General features: G+C 39.8%; 2 protein-coding genes across 2 annotated transcripts; both read left to right on the forward strand.

Moving 5' to 3' along the window:
* Positions 1 to 3,052: 3,052 nt before the first annotated feature.
* pou2af2 (POU class 2 homeobox associating factor 2) lies at positions 3,053 to 11,280 on the forward strand (the record flags this gene model as incomplete). Its single annotated transcript, XM_079572947.1, has 5 exons — positions 3,053 to 3,123; positions 3,987 to 4,087; positions 8,913 to 8,952; positions 9,138 to 9,433; positions 10,843 to 11,280. The coding sequence occupies exons 1-5, from the start codon at positions 3,114 to 3,116 to the stop codon at positions 11,278 to 11,280; spliced, it is 885 nt and encodes a 294-aa protein (XP_079429073.1). The 5' UTR covers positions 3,053 to 3,113.
* Positions 11,281 to 13,644: 2,364 nt separating this feature from the next.
* linc.pou2af1 (lnc RNA pou2af1) lies at positions 13,645 to 17,283 on the forward strand (the record flags this gene model as incomplete). The annotated part of the gene is made up of 5 exons (XM_079557619.1): positions 13,645 to 13,651; positions 15,260 to 15,357; positions 15,562 to 15,604; positions 16,463 to 16,788; positions 16,963 to 17,283. 5 exons carry the CDS (start codon positions 13,645 to 13,647, stop codon positions 17,281 to 17,283), a joined length of 795 nt encoding a protein of 264 aa, XP_079413745.1.
* Positions 17,284 to 18,013: the final 730 nt, after the last annotated feature.

Genomic DNA, 18,013 nt, shown 5'->3' on the forward strand with positions numbered 1-18,013 from the left:
AATATGTTTGATTCAGACGTCATTGTTTTTGATTAAACGTCTAGGAGCGAGTCTCAGGAGTTTTGCTTGAGTTTTACTGCCATCTAGTGAACAAGCTGCACATAGCGCAATGTTAGAGGAGATCCACTAGAGGTCACTCTATGTAATTACTATATTCACATTTATTTACCACAAGCATAGAGACCCCAAGCCTAAGAGTCCATCCAACAGCTAAGAGTAAGATCTTGCTTTCTGAAATTATCTCCAGGGATCTCCAACCAGTAGCTCTCCAGACCTTAGTTTCTTGGTAGCTCGCCCAAGGCTTTCTACATTTCTACACGTGCTTGAAAGTCACTGTTTTATTTTATTTTTTGTGAAGAACATTTTGAGCAAAATCTACTAACCGATTTGGCATATAAAGTAAAGTACAAGGACACATTTCAAATCAATGTTTATATTTTGGCTAATTCTCCAGAGTGAACTACTAAAAAGTGAAATAGTTCGAAGCATAAGTAGCTCTCTGAGGGTCTAGTTATGCAAAAGTAGCTCACGGGTAAAAAAGGTTGGAGACCCCTGCTGTAGTAGGTAGTCGACCAGGTGCTTCCTTCCTCTTCCCTGCAGATGTCCGTTGAGGAGCAGCACTGCATCCAGGTTATCTCCCTGTCATTAATTGATAACAACCCACTGCACCACAGCATATCATGCAACCACACAAGACACAATGTGCTTTTTCAACAGGAGTTGAGTGGAAGACTAAGTCTCAGTGCAAGAAGGAAGAAGGCTGCGTGTCACTTTACAGTGGCTGTCAGACTGTACAACACCACTGTAAAGTAATTCATGTGCCATAACTTCTATGCAAAACCACCTTTGTATCAGCGTCACTTTATCAACCACCTGCACTATGACTAAGTCCTATCTTATCTTCTCTAATACCTCTGCCATTTGCCATTTGAATCAGTATTAGACTGATGAATATTTTCATTTATAAACTTCAATTTGTGTCTAAATATACACTTGTTTTTAAAGAAGTTGCAAAAACCTGTAAAGGTGCAGATTGAAATGCAAAAAAGGAGTTTTGCTTATAATAGTTGTAAAAAAGTAGATTAGGTAAACAAAAGTGGAAGCAATCGACTGGTCCGTGTGTGATTTGGTGCCCTCTAGTGATAACAATTGGATGAGACAAGTGTCTTGCTCAAATCCTTCACAAGCAACATTGATTGCTTTAAAAAGAAAATGCTTTATTGTTTGTTTGTTTTTTGTTGTTGTTTTTTTGGTGACACTTTATTTTACACTACCCTTGATACACAATGGAGTATTATGTATTTGTAGTGTGTAGGTACATAATGTAATAAGACATAACTCTAACCCTAAACCTAACCTTAAGCCCTAACCCTAAGGGTCTCGTGTAAGTACTAACACAAATTAACACAATGTATCAAGGTACTGTAAAATAAAGTGATACCGTTTTTTTTTTTCTTCATTCTTTCCTTTTTAGTCTTTTGTCTTTTTGAACAATTAAATTGAAAAAGGGAGTGGAGTTGATCTCATGACGCTGTGCCTGGTGTGCTCCTGCCATATTCACCTATTGTATCAAGGCTATTGTGATGGATAACTTTACTTGTTCTCAGTGACCCCGACATTAGTTCAAGTACTATGTTTATAGATTCATGTTTTGTACCCGACGAGGAAAAAAATAATGATTTTGGTTTGGCTTTGATTTCAAGGGTGTAACGTATTAGAACTACTTTTTTCAGAAACTAAGGACTATAACATATTACTTGCAGGACTATATTAGTCATTACATTTAAAGTAACTCGAGTTACAAGTGCATTTAAATGTATGAACAAAAAAATGCCAAACTCCCCCCAAATAAAATGCAGCAACATATCAAGTTGGACACTGGTATAAGATCTGCAATCTACAGTTAATGTTTTCCAAACAAAACACGAGAAAATGGGGGAAAGAGAAGGAAAAGGAAATCATTACTGCACTTTTGCCCGTGGCATTATTTCTATATTGAGTTTATATTTTGCTAAAAGTATCTCAAAAGTAAATCAAAGTAGTGTAGCTCAGATACATTTGAAACAGTAATATGTAATACAAACATATTACATTTTAGAGCTGTAATCCTAATATAGAATATATTAAAATGTTTAACTAACTTGCTCAACATTATTACATATTGATAAGTAACAATAAATGCATAACAATATCCTACTTTCAAATAAATAGATACATGATAATTAGGTCTTTGAACAACTTTTTTAATTATTCACATTTTGCCTTGTTTTTATTGTATTTTTGTAGTTTAAAGATTAATAAATCCGATTAGGAAATCGACAAATCCTTGTCGACAAATTAGTAAAATACTAGAAGAAAAATGGCGATTGAGGAAAGGAGGAAGGAGGAAGTTACAATTTCCCATAGAAATCTATGGAGAAACACTGAATGCAATATTTAAACAGTCCATTGAAGTCAAAGGTTCTTGAGTTGTCATTGGTACTCTGTATTCAAACACTTCAACTACATAGTACAGTTGACAACTCAAGAACCGTTGTTTACCATTTTGCTTAGTTTATTATTGCAAATATATACAATGTTATTTAAGGACACTTTGTGAATGATTATGTAGCAGCCATTCCTCCTTTGAACACCTCTTCCATTGATCTCTTTCTCCTATTACTGTACTTTACTTATAGTTTGACTGTGTTGGCAGCTTGTAAAAAGAAACACGTTTATTGAGCCTTACCACAAACGTGTTTAGAAAAAAAGTCCCTGCACAGTAAATCAAAACGTGGAAACAATATGTGCTTTTGAGCGTGCAGCCGAGGGGAGTGACTCAGGAGCCAGTCTCCTCTCCGTGCTGCTGCTGCTCACAAGCCCTTAATCTCGCCTGAGGATGCAAATAGGCTAAAAAACGTCCCTGCCTTGCATTTGCATTTATACAAATTGATAAAGGTCATTTCGTGGAGTTGCCTGCCCATGGGACGAAGCGCAGAGAGTGGCATCGTGTGTCCAGCCCTTTTGACAACGTGGTTTTAACTCTCCCCCTCAGTATGGTGCTGCTGCTGCGCTCCGGGACAGAGATCATCCACAGCAGGAGATAGACAGAGGTGGAGACAGGCCAGAGCATCATGGACACAGGTAAGGACACCGGAGAAAACTTTGACAAAAAATGTTTGCATTTTTTCACTGTCACTAGTTCCTATAGAATTGTAATACAACATTTTGATCACGTAAACACTATTTCAAATATTATTAGGCCTTTATCTCTAATTTCATGATGTTATATCATTTCACAATTCTGTATCTTGTGTCATGTGTGTAGAAAATATTAACTGTATATTTTGGCTGGTTTGACTAAAGTGGGGGCTTATCTAAAGAGGTTCATTCAAAAAAACAGGGATCTTTTACATAAAGTTTTTTGCATGCAATTTCCTTCTGTATAATAAAGTTTGCATTTTTATGGAGTTTATGCCTCTGCCTCCCAGGAATGTCCCCAAATCACATCAACACAAATGACGGATTTATTTATTGTTTATTGAGTAAAAAAGTTAGATTATAATAACAATGATAATAACAATAATAACAATAATAACAATAATAATAATAATAATAATAAGAAGAAGAAGAAGAAGAAGAAGAAGAAGAATACAAATAATAATAATAATAATAATAATAATAATAATAATAATAATAATAATAATAATAATAATAATAATAATAATACGCATGATGATGATGATTATTATTCCACTTTGATGAACTTGAGTGTCAAATATGTTTAGTGTAAATTGCCTCTTTTTCGCCGTTCATTTGCATGGACAAAACCAAATGTAATTTCCATGATATTTACACACCAATCCCAGCAGGTCATTCACCTATATGCATAAAACTGTGAAGCATTCAAATGAACAGCATTTGTGGGAATAGATGAAAATTTGTATGCAGTTGTGTTACATGGATTTGTATTTAATGTAAAACTTTTTTTTTTTGTCACGTTGCAGACTTTTCGAAGAGGGTTTACCAGGGCGTTCGAGTCAAGCACACGGTAAAGGACCTGTTGGCAGAAAAGCGCTCCCGGCAGACCAGCGGGCCCAGATACACGGTAAGCACCGCGCCTTTGTCTGGACTTTTCCCATGCCATTTTTCATTCAAACCACAGCTGACATTCTGTCTGTGGCACAACTATGAGGCTGCCTTTTCAAATCTCCTCCACTGTTTACATTTGGGCTGTTATTGTCTACTAACGATCCATGGTTGGGGCATTGACCAAGACCACACCTCCCCCCTCTCCCAAACCGCCTGGAGAAGTCGAAAAAGCCAATCTGCAAGTATCTAAACACCGCTTATAGACAGGCTGGTCCGTGTTGCCCTCACAAAAGAGCTGACACAAAGATGACAATGGCCATGGTGCTGAGCTCCAAAAGTCCCTGAGGTTTGGGCAGGGTGGGGTTTCAGGTACGTAGTCGGGCTGTGCGAGAGGCTGCCTATGCAAAGTCCCATCCTCTCACACCTGCCAGAGGACATTGTCTAGTGTCCTACAAGCCTCCTATTGTTGTCGCGCACACAAACAGCCGAGGCAGCTTCACTTTAAAACATGCACAAGCAAGAGCTTCTTTTTATCCTCCAGCAGCCGTGAAAAGGCCTTTACAGGCCTCTGTTTGTCTTGTGTGAGCATCGGCATGTCCACTCCATAGACACTCCATGTAATAACCACGGCCTAATGACAGGGTTTAAGGCCAACAAAGAGAGATGATATCAAATTAAACAAAAGGCATAATGCTTTAAAATGATCTGTTGCGATCTGTTGTTGTCACGCTGTCACACAGGGAGTGTATCACTGAACTGAACCCCACCAATAACACATGGAGTAGTGATGACAATAGACTCAAGAGTATAATTATTAGCAGTGAGTAGATTAGATATAAATAAGCATGCAGGTAAAAAGTAGTTACACCATCACTTAAAAAGCACAATACAGTTCAAACTGCAATGGCCCCAGGTAATATACAAGTATAAAGAGTAGATTAAACCTATTGTAATGTACTCCCTGCCTTTATTGTATTTGCTCTTATTATAAACACTGATCCTCAAGGTGTGACGTGTTCATACGTTTTATCAGAGCATGATGTGCCTGTTCTCTCAGCTGTTAATCTTTGGATTTACTGGAGCAGGCCACCTCCACTTCTGCAGAATACTGCACATTTACATCTAGTTAACTCATGAGTAAAAAGTCAAATTTTACACAAAATAAAGTACTTAACACTAAATGAGCTATATTAATTTTTCAACAGAAAGATGTCATTTCTACATAAAAATCTATTTTCTATCAAATACTGTATACATGTCAAACTCCTGAATACCATTCTCCGTCCACATTATGAGCTTTGATTGTGTAACATCACCTGTTCTGCCGTTATCACCACCACTCAGAAAGAGTGATTTTGGTGTAGATGCTGATGACATATTGAAGTGCAGTCGATGTAAAGAAACACATCATGCATCACTTGACAGTTGGTAAAACAAACACATTGAGGTTCTCCGTCCCTCTGCTCACTGTCGTCCCTTTGCAGCTGCTGTTATTTTTGTCTAAAAGTACTGAAAACACTGCATTGAGGCACAGCTCTGGACACACGAACACTGAAAGACACTTTTAGCACTTCACCACAATCCCTCTCACAGGTGAATACACTGAATGCAAATCATTGTGCTGCTGAAAGGAGCGTGTGTTTATGTCCAAATTATTTCACAGTAATCACTTTGAATAGGAGCTCCATGTAACTAGTTTTGCCTGGAGCAAAGATCTGATCATATGATATAGCCACTAGTTATATAAAAAACTGTAGTATCTTCATAATGTGTTGTTAGATTAATAACTCTGATGAGTAGAAGCTCTGCACACCCAAGGAAGCGACAGGTGCGTTGAAGAATAGGTTACTTAACTTAAAAAAAAAGGCTCCTGCACACTGTCTCACTCTTTTGCGTGGCTTTTATTACGGTGACGTTTCGGTCGCTCTGACCTTCATCAAACTTTGATGAAGGTCAGAGCGACTGAATGAAGGTCTGACCTTCATCAAACTTTGATGAAGGTCAGAGCGACCGAAACGCCACTGTAATAAAAGCCATGCAAAAGAGTGAGAGAGAGAGACAGTGTGCGGGAGCCTTTTTTTCAAGTTTGGATTAATAACTTAATAACTTTTTTAATTTGATCTTAATTTGAATGTGTCTAAGTGATGTTTGCCACGATGATCATATGTCGACCCATAGCAGTCGTTTTCTGTGCTGAAAAAAACTATTGATGAACAAACTCTGACCACAGGCTCCGTTGTTTACACTGAGAGGACTCCAGTCACATTGACCTATTGTTCTCTTGACCCTGGAGAACACAAGTTAAAAAAAAAAAAAAAAGTACAATCAGAATGTGGATTCAGAGCAGTATTACATCAGAGGAATTGCATCTTCATTGAAAATAATGCCACTCAAGTAAAAGGCCTGATTTGTGTTTTTATCAAGAGTGATGATGCACAAAGCAAAACTTCTAACTTGGGCTTCCTCCAGCCACCCCGTCAGGGCCATGTGTGAAATCCTTCTCTCTGGGAAAATGTATCTACTATTGTATGTTTCTCTGACTGTGAATAATGCACTGTGATTTTGACATCGCTCTTACTTTCTTTATGGATTATTCATTGTGTAGTATTTGACCCTTAAGCCTTGTATGGCAGCAACATTTGTTTTATTGTGTTTTTCTAATTTCATGCAAAGTCCTTTTAAATGTTGAAAGAGCACTTTGAGCTTCTTACACCATTTTATCAATGCAGGTTTTATACGGCAAATAAACTGAACTGATCTGTTGGAAGACAGACAAAACACACATGTGCAAATTGTGGTGTTAAAAGACAAACATAGCAACATGATAACAACAATATGTAAAAGATGAAGCACTTTATTTGTCATCTTATTTTCGTACAACAAAAATATGTAGATCAGATGGAGGGTTAGTCCACTGTGGGCCAGCATGACCCTCCTGCTTTGGAGGTAGAGGAAACAGGTGCACTCGCAGGAAACATGCAAACCCCACACAGGACGCCTCTGTATGGTCCTAGTTTGGAACCAGAGGGCTATTGTGAGGCTAGTTACTCCGCCTGGTTAAAGTAGAATTAAAACCGAAATAATATAATTTTGTATATACTAATGCAGTATATACTGTTGTCTGTGTCCATAAGAGTTGGTTTGAATAGTCAGGCAGTAACTGTACTGTATGTAAACAAAAGTAGACCTAATACTCTTTTAGCAAAAGGAGTAAAAAGTACAAATTACTGTCTTCCTAAGTCAAATGTATTTGGTTTATGCTTTACCTGTGTTGTTTGTTTGATAACTTAAGTTTAGTAAGATTTGTATGGTCAGTATTGACTAGAATGGGGCAACATAGGTCTAATGTTGAAACTTAATATATTTATTGTGAGAGGTCAGCGTGACTGGAGATGGCGCATCCCCCACACCCAGAGTCAGCATTTCCATACGCAGCCTTCAGAGAGCCACTGTGCCGTACCTGGGGTACATAAGGAAGTCTTGGCACTGGCAAATCACATTCAAATTCAAGCCTCAGTATTTGCATGCTTCCCAGTCAACATGGGCTTAATATCAACTCTTTCATGTTAGCAATATGCAAACGAGTGCACCTAGACTGGTCAGAGCCTCCTGCTCCTGCTCTGCCTCCACCTCCACACTGACCCAAATGTCCACGCTCTGATAATCAACTTCATGTTCACCCACGTGGAGACAATCTTATATACGTGCTGTGGTAACATTCAGGAGCTGCTTTAAAGCCAAATACTGTCATTATAATAAGCCAGTGTTGGAGATTCCAACAAATCAATGATGTTTGATTCACTTTGCCGTGACTCACGCTTATGTGTTCTTTGGTCTTAGTCAGACATGGATGTGTTGCAAGAGATCACAACAGTTCGGGAAGGTGATGTCATATCACGAAGCATCATGGGATTAGCAGCAATTATAAACTAATTGAGATTTTAAAAGTTAAAATACTGGAGTTATTGTTCACATCTAAACACTTGGACACCACCGTGAGTTAGATGTATTTACCAGCAATAACTCAGCAGCCGAGTCATTTCACCCCTTTTTTCTCCACTTTTTCTCCTGTTTTTAGCTGTTAGTCTATGGAAAATTTTGCTAACAGCTGCAAACATGGCGGATCTCCATGGTAATTGTGGATTTTCCTGAACTCTATAGGGATTTGGACTGGATGGGCATCCCTGGTTCAGGCCTTCAGTTTTTTTAAAATGAATGCAAATGAGTCCTGGAGTTAGTTTTTTAGATAAGTAAAAGCAAGTTCATGTGTATTGCACAGTTCGCACACAGAGTAGTTCAAAGTACTTTACAGCTACATACAATTACAAGAGGGCAAAGTGTGCAGATTTAATACTTACTGTTGTCATATGAACGGCTAAACAGAACCGTTTTCAGTCAGTCAGTTTTCAGTTCTTCCAGATTTGAGCTGCATAGAACTGAAATGCACACTTGTGATCTTGCTTTTTTTTTGGTAAATGATCTCAATTCATACATCACTTTTCCACTTATTTTAAACTACATTATTTTTGTTATATTGAGCTGCATTCTGTGAGTGTACTGTAAAACATCATAGAAATATGTCAAATTAAAAAAAAAAATCATTGGTTTGTGTGCTTTAGATTTCGTGTGTCTGAATTGGTGGAGCAGACTGTCTCTGAGTTGCCCTCCAGCCAGTCCCCGAGCGTTAGTCCTGAATTCCGTTGTCTAGATATTTTTTCTACTGCTTTGAGATCCTGAAACTCACCCTTCTCAATCCACACATCTAACGGGTCCCATTGACAGAGGTCAGATAAGAGTTTGTTCTTATCACGTCATCTAATGTTGTTCCTTTTGTCTCGCAGGGGGGGTCCACCACTCCACCATCGTTCATGCAGATGTCAGGTGAGATTTTTTTACTGTCTGTGCCTCTCAGCTCAATGTCTTCTCTGTCTCCATCAGCGCCTCCACTTAAGTCTCAGAGGACACCTTGTAATGTTTTCAATGCGTGACATGCAAATGCCCCCCACTGGTCCGTAAACACCGGACTGTATCAACCCCTGTGATCATCTGACTTGCTCTTCCCTCAGGGTCCCACGTCCTGCCTTCGTATTACGGCATGCGGCGCCCCTTCGATTCGGACTTCTGCTCCTCCACAAAGCAGTTCTCTCCGGAGCTGTACTCGTCCAGTCTGGGAGCCAAAGCGCTGGGCTGTGAGGCGTCCTCCATGAGCAGCTATTCTTCCTTCATTGACTACTATCCCGAGACGTTTGGGGACTACCGCACGGCCTCGGCCTTCTCCAGCTCCGGAGGGTCATTCCTGCCCTCCTCGGCCTTGTCCTCCCTGCTGCCCCCCTTCAGCAGCGAGGGCTCACACCTGTTTCTGGTACGAGAGGGGGCTATTATGAGTTCAAGCAAATACATCAACAGAAACTAGAATTGTGTCAAAACCTCCAGATATCTTTATCAACCAATTTATGGACAGAACGGACAAATGGGAACAACTGTAAACTTTTTGTGATCCTTTGTCTATTTGCTAAAAGGTGCCTGACACCATGCAATTTAAATATGACTATTTATACGTAGTCTAGCACTAAAACTAAAACTATCTACATTTAACGAACTTCCAAGCCAGTGTGCAAGGATCAGCCCCAAAGAAATGCAGAAGGTTAATCAATATTTAAACCACTGTACCAGACCTCAAAATGGACTTAAAATAAATTGATGATTGTTCCAAATCTATAAGGTGAATTTCAGACAATCCCACATGAAATACAACAGTTAGTAAACAAAAAAAGAGTGGGATAGAATCTGCTTTTTAAGTGGAGACACTGCAGGCAAAACTCATTTTTTTCAATTTTCTGGTATTGGGCCAAATTGGTCTCTTAACATATAAACTTTCACCTGGAAACAAACCAAATACCTAATCTTCAGAGTAACACTTATTATTGCACTGACTCAACATTTCTAGATACATTTATAGGAAATTGTAAATTCAAGAGCACATTGGTGCGACAATATCTACACGTCAGTAGCTCCTACAGACTCCAAACTTTCCAGTCTTGGATTGAACAATATTTTTGAAGGTTTTTTCAGAGGGATTTTTTAATATCTTATCTTATTCCTAGCCTGATTTATTGAGTTTTGAATTAAACAAAAAAACAAGGCGAAATTTTCATTTTTACTGATATTTTCTAGCCTGGCTAACCCCAAACTAAAATCACAAGTGCAGTTCGAAATGATTCGAGGGCACACAACAGTCTGGCGTTAGCCAGGTTAGATATTTCCACTAATAAACTGCTTTTTTTAAACTCAACAAGATGTCCAAAATCCCCTCTGAAAAAGTCTTCATTACTAAAATGTTAACATAATAAAACCGTTAATTTAAACTAGGCTCGATCCATAATTCAGATTTTGTTGCCATAAATATGGGAAATTTTGGGCATATTTAGGAAAAAATTGCCTTATTTTTTCCTCATATTTATTCTCGTAATCTATAGCAGAAGTGTCAAATCGACATCTCTAAATTCAAAAAGTTTCCCATTTCACCTGCAGTGTCTCGCCTTAACTATTCAAATTGTTTTACCTGTTCTATAGTTAATTTATCTGTAATCACCTAATAAAACAAAAAGTGGAGGCAGAGTTCTATTCTCCACCAGCATTAAGGGTGTGATTGTTGTCTTTAAGCTGCAAGATTGTAGCAGATCTGTACGACACCTTTTGAATTAAACATCCAGTCATGACTTTAGTTTGTGAACTTAAAAGCTGATCTTCTATGCTCTGTGTTTCCCTCAGAGGGACTCATGGGAGCAGCCTGTATCCGAGCCGGTGTCCCAGGTCGACCCTCTGTGCGGCGAGAGCCTGGCCTCCGTCAGCGTTCCGGCCTCCATGCCCAGCCCCGAGGCCCCCAGCAGCCCGTCCCAGTACCGCCCTCCCAGCCGGGGCTCCACGCTCGCCCCCATTAGCCAGTCATACACCCTGCACCCACTAGAGGACGCCCACTACCATTCCCTCACCGCCACCACATCCAGCAGCAGCAGCCCCTACGCCAGTGTCGCCTCGTCGTACGCCTGCCCCCCATACATCAGCACCCCGGAGCTCATGTCCAAGATGGTCAGCGAGGATGGGGAAAACAGCCACAGCCTACCCCACCCTGGCGACAGCCACTCGTCCTGGGCCAAAGAGGACCCGGTCAGTGCCTGGTCCCCGTATGAGATCAGGAGAGCCTACTGAAAGAAGCCACAGCGTATAGTGCCTGGACTGTAAGGGGGCGCTGCTGTGGAGAAGTGAAAACTCTTTAGGTCAACGAGATGTGTGTGTGACTGTACAGTGTAGACCATGCCTTAATCATTTTTATTTATATGGAACTTATCTGGTGTCTATGAATGAGTACACGATTTCGTAATAATGTGTATTTCCTGGATAATTGAAATTTACTACAAGCACTTTTCTTTTAGTTATTACAGGTTTCTCTCTATATATAGTGACTGTGAGACAAAAATAAATCTTTAGACTATACTGGTTACCTTCGATGTAGTTAGTCAGGTCTGCTCAGGTAAATGTTAAAACTGTAGCTTTTTATTTTATTTATGATGCACTCTGGCCTTACCGCTGCATTGATATGTACATAGGCTCACCTGTTTACTAATAATCAGCAATAATTTGATAGATTTCCTCACTGCACTGACGCACTCATCTTTTATTGTTGTAAAAAAAAAAAAAAGGTTGGTCACTTGCATAAGCATTCATTCAATAAAAGTCTTCTCTTGCTGGTGTATTACATTTTCCACCTTTACTAAATCGCCTGGACCGAGTTTGCATATTCTTTCTGGGTGGGTTTGGGTGCTCCGGCTTCCCTGTCATAATTCTCTTACAAAGTGATTCTGAACAGAGCTGGAGAAGGGTTGCCTCAGCAGAATACAGGGACAAATATACCTTAACCAATGTGGAAGTGTAACACTGTGTATTGAACGTGTGGTTTTCGTGGTTTATTTGTACCAAACGTTGGTACTAATAGTTGTCATTCAAACCTGGCAGGTTCCAGTACAACAGGCCTCAAGTTCAGTCTTGTTATAATCTTTTTCATCACAAGATGGCGCTCCAGTTGCAGAGTGAAAGACGCACGATGAACAATGCAGTACTAGCGGGTGATAAAAAGCAGATTTATAGGACTTTGAGTAGATGAACTCACATAAGGGAAAACAGTCATTCTGAACTGCAGCTTGTTATTTGTTGATTACAAACGCGAATACACACGAAACTCCTAAATAAATAGTAATGACTTCATTATTCAGCAGGGTATGACATTTTATCACATATATGACCACTGCACATTTCTGGGCACATGGAAATAAAAATGGTTCACTCCCATAAAGCTTTTAAAAAATAAGGCCAAAAATGAGACCCAATAATGAATGCTTCTTTTAAACATGGTTAAAAATAATAGTAAGCATCATTTGGCAATAATGAATCAATGCAACCAAAGATGATGGAAAAATGCTGAAGTTTAATATACAGTTTCTTAAGATCGCCCAGAAAAGTGACCAAAGTAAATAGTTGTGAATTGAAAAGGAAAATCTCCATTGCATGTTTAAATAAGGCTGAGATCATCAAGTTAAAAGACTATGAAGGATCACAGCAATGATTGGCTGATTTTTTATCTTTAGAAACTTACTCGTACGCTATTTTTTTTAATCATCAGTGACAAAATAGCGCCTCTAAAGAGATAAAAAGTCAATGTAAATGTTTTTAGATCACTAGAGAGAGTTGTCTGGATTTCATGAAGTCGTTGACTCTTTTCCAATGACACTGGCTTGTGAAAAATGGTAAAATGGTAAAAATGAATGGTGTCATATTAAAGTTTAAACTACAGACTATAATTTATTTTACGAAAGTATATGGGCCTTTGGTGGAGGGCATTATCCTCCCTGAAGACAGAGCTGTATGGAGTTGGGATGCTAAAGATGGCTGCGGCCTTTTGCCACGCCCACTCCATCCACTCCATACTGGTTTTCTTTGAAATAAATGTTTTAAAAAACGGTTGAATGTTTTACGAATGGTCTGTATGGCCATGTACAGGTGTTGTTACCCAGAGAATCCCCATTTGTGCGTAAAAGTAGCGCTTTTGGGCCACCTGTGCTCCAGTGCCCGATGAGGGGGGCTGGTGCTGTGACATTGGAAAACATGGATAAAATTAATAAAACTGTGGTTTAATTTGGTTTAGGGTCAAAATAATGTCATGGTATATTGAGGTTAACCATTTACAATCCGAATTTGGAGAGATTTTCAAGCAAAAATCGATAAAACTCGGTTGCCTCTGAATATTCAAATTGAAAGTAACGCGCAATCAAATCATTGTCAAATCATTGAGTTCTAGGGGTTTTAAATAGTAGGCATGGAGGCAGAAAATCACAAACTAATATGTCTCCAGCTATAATACAATATTGTTATATGCTCTAACGCTCTTTTAACACATTTGTGTTGTCATTTTTGGAGACTTTTGAAGATTTTTCGATCTTGGCCATTGTTGCTGAGGTAGAAAAGGGACATTGAGGAGTGTGGTCTTCAACTGGAAATCTTTACTTCTTTACAGTCATCATGTCAGGTGAGTTTTGGGTCGTATTTAGTCTTGAAAGGATTTTGATGAATTTTGACCTGTTTGAGAAAAAAAATAGAAACAAGAAAAGGTGAGAAAAGGTGATAATTAACACATTGTGGGTTCAAAATGGCAATGAATTAACTGCTAATGTATTACCTGACTATTTGCCAATATTTCATGTACATTTTGGGATCATAAAAATGCCGAACAGGACAACAGGTGACCCGAATATAGCCCGATATGTTTAATTCCCAAAGCTTCCTGATGACATGTTACACGTTCGCCGCATCTGTAAAGTTTCCCGAATACAAATAAGAGGTGTTATCTTTACGTTTTAGTGCGCCTAATTCTTTCATTCTTGATCGACACACGCCAGTACACGATCCACAAGGATCTTTTCTTTTAATTAGAGGTGAATTATTGCAGCTGCCTGTCTCATTTGGGGGTAACTCGCTGTGCATTTAACAGGCTGTCATGCGCAAAAACGGAGTGGGATGTGTCTGGACTACTTTTGCCTTACTATTTGCCGAATTTAAGACAAATCATGAACTAGCTTTTTGTGCATGAATAATAATCAGAGGCAGATCGAATAATTTCCGTATCAAATAGCATTTTAGTCAGCAGTTCGCCACCCCTTAATGCTTAACATAATGCCTTAAGGCGTCGAAGAATTTTGCCCAACTTTGATACGGATTATATGGAAAAGCGCGCACAACATTCCTAATCTTGCACTCTTTTAATGTCCAAAATGGGAACTACATGATTTGAATAAAGGCTCGGATTGGACTGGTTTTGAATTGTAAACAGCTCAGGCGTGGATGGACCTAAAGTAATTGAGACCAGGTCGCACACAGAATGCGCGACCCAAGCATTAATGAGTAAAACTACCGTTTGATAAGCCGCTGAAGTCGGACTTGGAAAGACACCGCTTTTACGCACACTGGGTCTGCTGTAAATATCCCACTTTGGGCTCAGATCGCAAACCCGAACTATAATAACAGAGTTTTGATCTCCAGTCACCTCCTGTGCTGGGTTTTGCACGGTTTACGATTTCTACAGTTGCCAATCGGGCCGACTCTTGCCGAACTCTCTGCGCAGATCCATTGTCAAATATGTTCATTTAGCGCTATCCACAAGCTCTTATAACCATGATAAATCCAACTTACTTTAACACACCAATAGTGCCTTTGTTCCCCCGTTGTTGTCCCGCTTGTTGGGTGGTGCTCACAGCATATCAGGAAACGCAAATCCCTGAGAAAGGCTTGGGTGAGGGGAAGCTCTGCAGCGGGAGACCGCCAGCTGCGTTAAGGAGCTTGTAATACTGTGCGTAAAGGCGCATAGGCGCAGTAACAGATTGGAAATCAAATAAACCATCCAGACACCACAAACTTTAGTTTATTTATTCAATAAAGATTCAGTAGGACATGGAGGCAGGTTGTAATACAGTATGTTTAACAAGGACTCATTGGGGTGAAGTGCTTTGACATTTTCAAACAGTGTTTGTGGACCACCAGGTATCAATTTCTCAAACAGGATTACGGCTGTGAACACAGGGAGTTAGGAGCCACTGAGCTGTTTACTAAACATGTCTGACACGCTCTTTTCTTGATACAGATAAGCTCAAGGTTTACCAGGGAGTTCGCGTCAAAATCACCGTCAGAGAGCTGCTGCAGAGACGACGCGCCGAAGCCAACAGAACAAATACCAAAACGGTACAACCCAGTCACACACAAAACACAAACAAAAGCAATTATCGCTCCTGCTGTAAATGATTGATGGGCCACAGGAGAACTTTAACGGTTCTTTATAGCTTGAAAAAGTAAAACAAGTAAATAGTAGAAAGTCTAAAAAAGAGTGGTTATATAATCTGCACGAAATGTAACTTCTGCTTTCCTCTCTGTGCCTCCCGATGATAGATCTCCCAGGAACTGCAAGAGCCACAAGCGTCACTACTTCCAAGTAAGTTTCACAGATAGACTAACGCGTGCCATAAACTGAAAGCAGTAATAAGTAAATAAAAAGCCTGAATAGGATAAAATCCAAAGTTCCGTTTCAGTTGTCATTTAGAGTAACCCTCGTGAGAGGGGAAAAAAAGTCTGAAACGCTAAAATGTTACTGAATTTGTTTAAAAATTCTATTCCCCGAGATCGAGCCTTAAAAACAAAATTAAATAAAAGTAAACAAAAAACAACAAAATAGTATTGCATTCACAGACTCCCAAAGTGTAGCCAAGTTTTAGCAGCTTAGCTCCCTCTTATAAGCTTCATTCAAATGTGTTGCTGATGTATCATGACATCACTCACTGAACTTATGGGTAAGCAAATGGTCGGCTTTCCCCATTTGACTCTGAATTACGCGACTTAATTAGGCAAGACCAGCCAATGAATAAAGGGGTCCTCATTGAGAAATATTGGGGTCGATTTCAAACTAAATTTGGACATTTATTTTGCTTTTTCAGCAAGTGCAATCCACCCTTTGATTCATAATGTATGTCTTTAACGTTATAATAGGTTACCTCATTTATTAGTTATTTTTTTATTTTATTGGAATAAAATTACAGTTGAATTTTGTGAATTGCAGTTTTATTTGATCAAGATCACCCAAACTGCCATGATTTTTTAATGCACTCTTTATTGCTATGTTTGATTTAATAATTTAAGTGACGCTTAAATCGTTGACTGGACTGGGTTTGGTTCGATCCAGTCGACTATTCAATCCTCACTGTGATGAATTCTTCCTGAGCCTTCACAAACGTTTGACATAATCATAGTGATTTAATCACAGCATCAGTCCAACTCTTGCTGTTTCCTCTTTCAGCTCGTCCCATAGACCCATACCCTCCTCTCAGTTCATTCCCTGGCATCAGAAACCTCCCGGTCCCGTACCCTGCCTCCGATCCCCCGGTGCAGGGGGGTCAGTGTTCTGGCCAGATGCAGAACCTGAACGCCTACGATGCCAACTTTCGGCATCATCAACCTTGGGATGTCGCGCCGCCCGGTGACAGCGACCAAAGCATCTGTCAGCATCTGTACCAGCATCAGCCACAGCAACTGCACGGTGGACAGAACTATCAGACTCCAGGCCTGCCTCTGACCTCCAACCACGGACTGTCATCAGACGTAGATTACTATGGGCCTGCCATGGTAAGCAATTGTCTCCAAATGATCCTATTAATAAACACCACAACATGACACCAACACTTTTCAGCGATAACGTTCTTGTGTAGCTCGCCATCTTTCAGTTCTAAACTCCTCTGAGACTTGGCTCTTGTGTCCATCTTCATAACATTGTCTCCTCTTCCTTCGGATTCTCTACAGCTGTGGAACCTGGAAGACCACAACAGCCACTCGCCACACTCCTCTTTCTCCTCCTCTTCCTCCACCTCTTCGTCGTCCTGCTACGATTCACCCAGCCGCATGGAGTCCAGCTTCTGCAGCCCAGAGCCCTACCACTATCCACAGCACTACGTGTCCCAGGACTCTTACGTGGGCCACTTGTGGACGGAGCAGCAGGAAAGCTTCTCCAGCGCAGAATACGCACCTTGTTACAACTCCATAGACTATGCGTACCCCTGTCCCGTCGAGGGGGGCGCCTACAGGAGAGACCTCACAGCTGAGGTTTGCTACAATGCACTATGATGCCTCCCCCAAGTATTGTCCCAGTGTCTGTAAATATGGTTCATGTTTTCCAGTGTTGAGAGGTTGTTCTGCTCAGCCTGGACACGCTTTAAGCTTGGCCTTTTGCTTAGGTTGGGAGTGAGTGAGAAAAATCCTTCATGGATAAAAAAAAGTTTGATATTTTTGTATTTTTTTTTACTACCCAGATTTATTTTCATACTGCGTTGTACAAAAATAAACAATAAACAGACAAAAAAAAACAACTGTAAATGGCTGGTCTTTTGTGCTGAGATAAAACCACATTTGATTTGAAATAATTAGGTTGAGTGTTTTCATACAGCACTGTACAAAATAAAAGTGAAAAACCTGTAAATGCCTCAGCTTTTTTTGTTGTTGTAGAGAGAGAGAGAGAAAACTACACAATATTTGCAGTAAGTCTACGCATTTAAGGACACAGGTCGTTATGAAAGAGAACTTCTCATTTATGCTAACATGTTGGGGGACAGGACTACTCTTTCAAAAGTCTGTTCTTTTGCTCTATGTTTCTTGCAGGAACCAGTTCAATCTGCACATGACTCCAGGCAACGGTTTGTGTGGAAACATGCAAGAAAATTCAAAGACGCCCTTATATGCATGGTCTTTTATAGCACATTTTTTTTATTGAAATAAGTCAATTTGAGCTTGGTTTGAGAAAGATGTTTACAACTACAACAGTTTTATTTCAAGCGTATTTCCTTATCTAGTTTGGGGT

This window comes from Gobius niger (assembly GCF_951799975.1).
Source record: "Gobius niger genome assembly, chromosome: 1".
In the NCBI taxonomy this organism is placed as follows: Eukaryota; Metazoa; Chordata; class Actinopteri; order Gobiiformes; family Gobiidae; genus Gobius; species Gobius niger.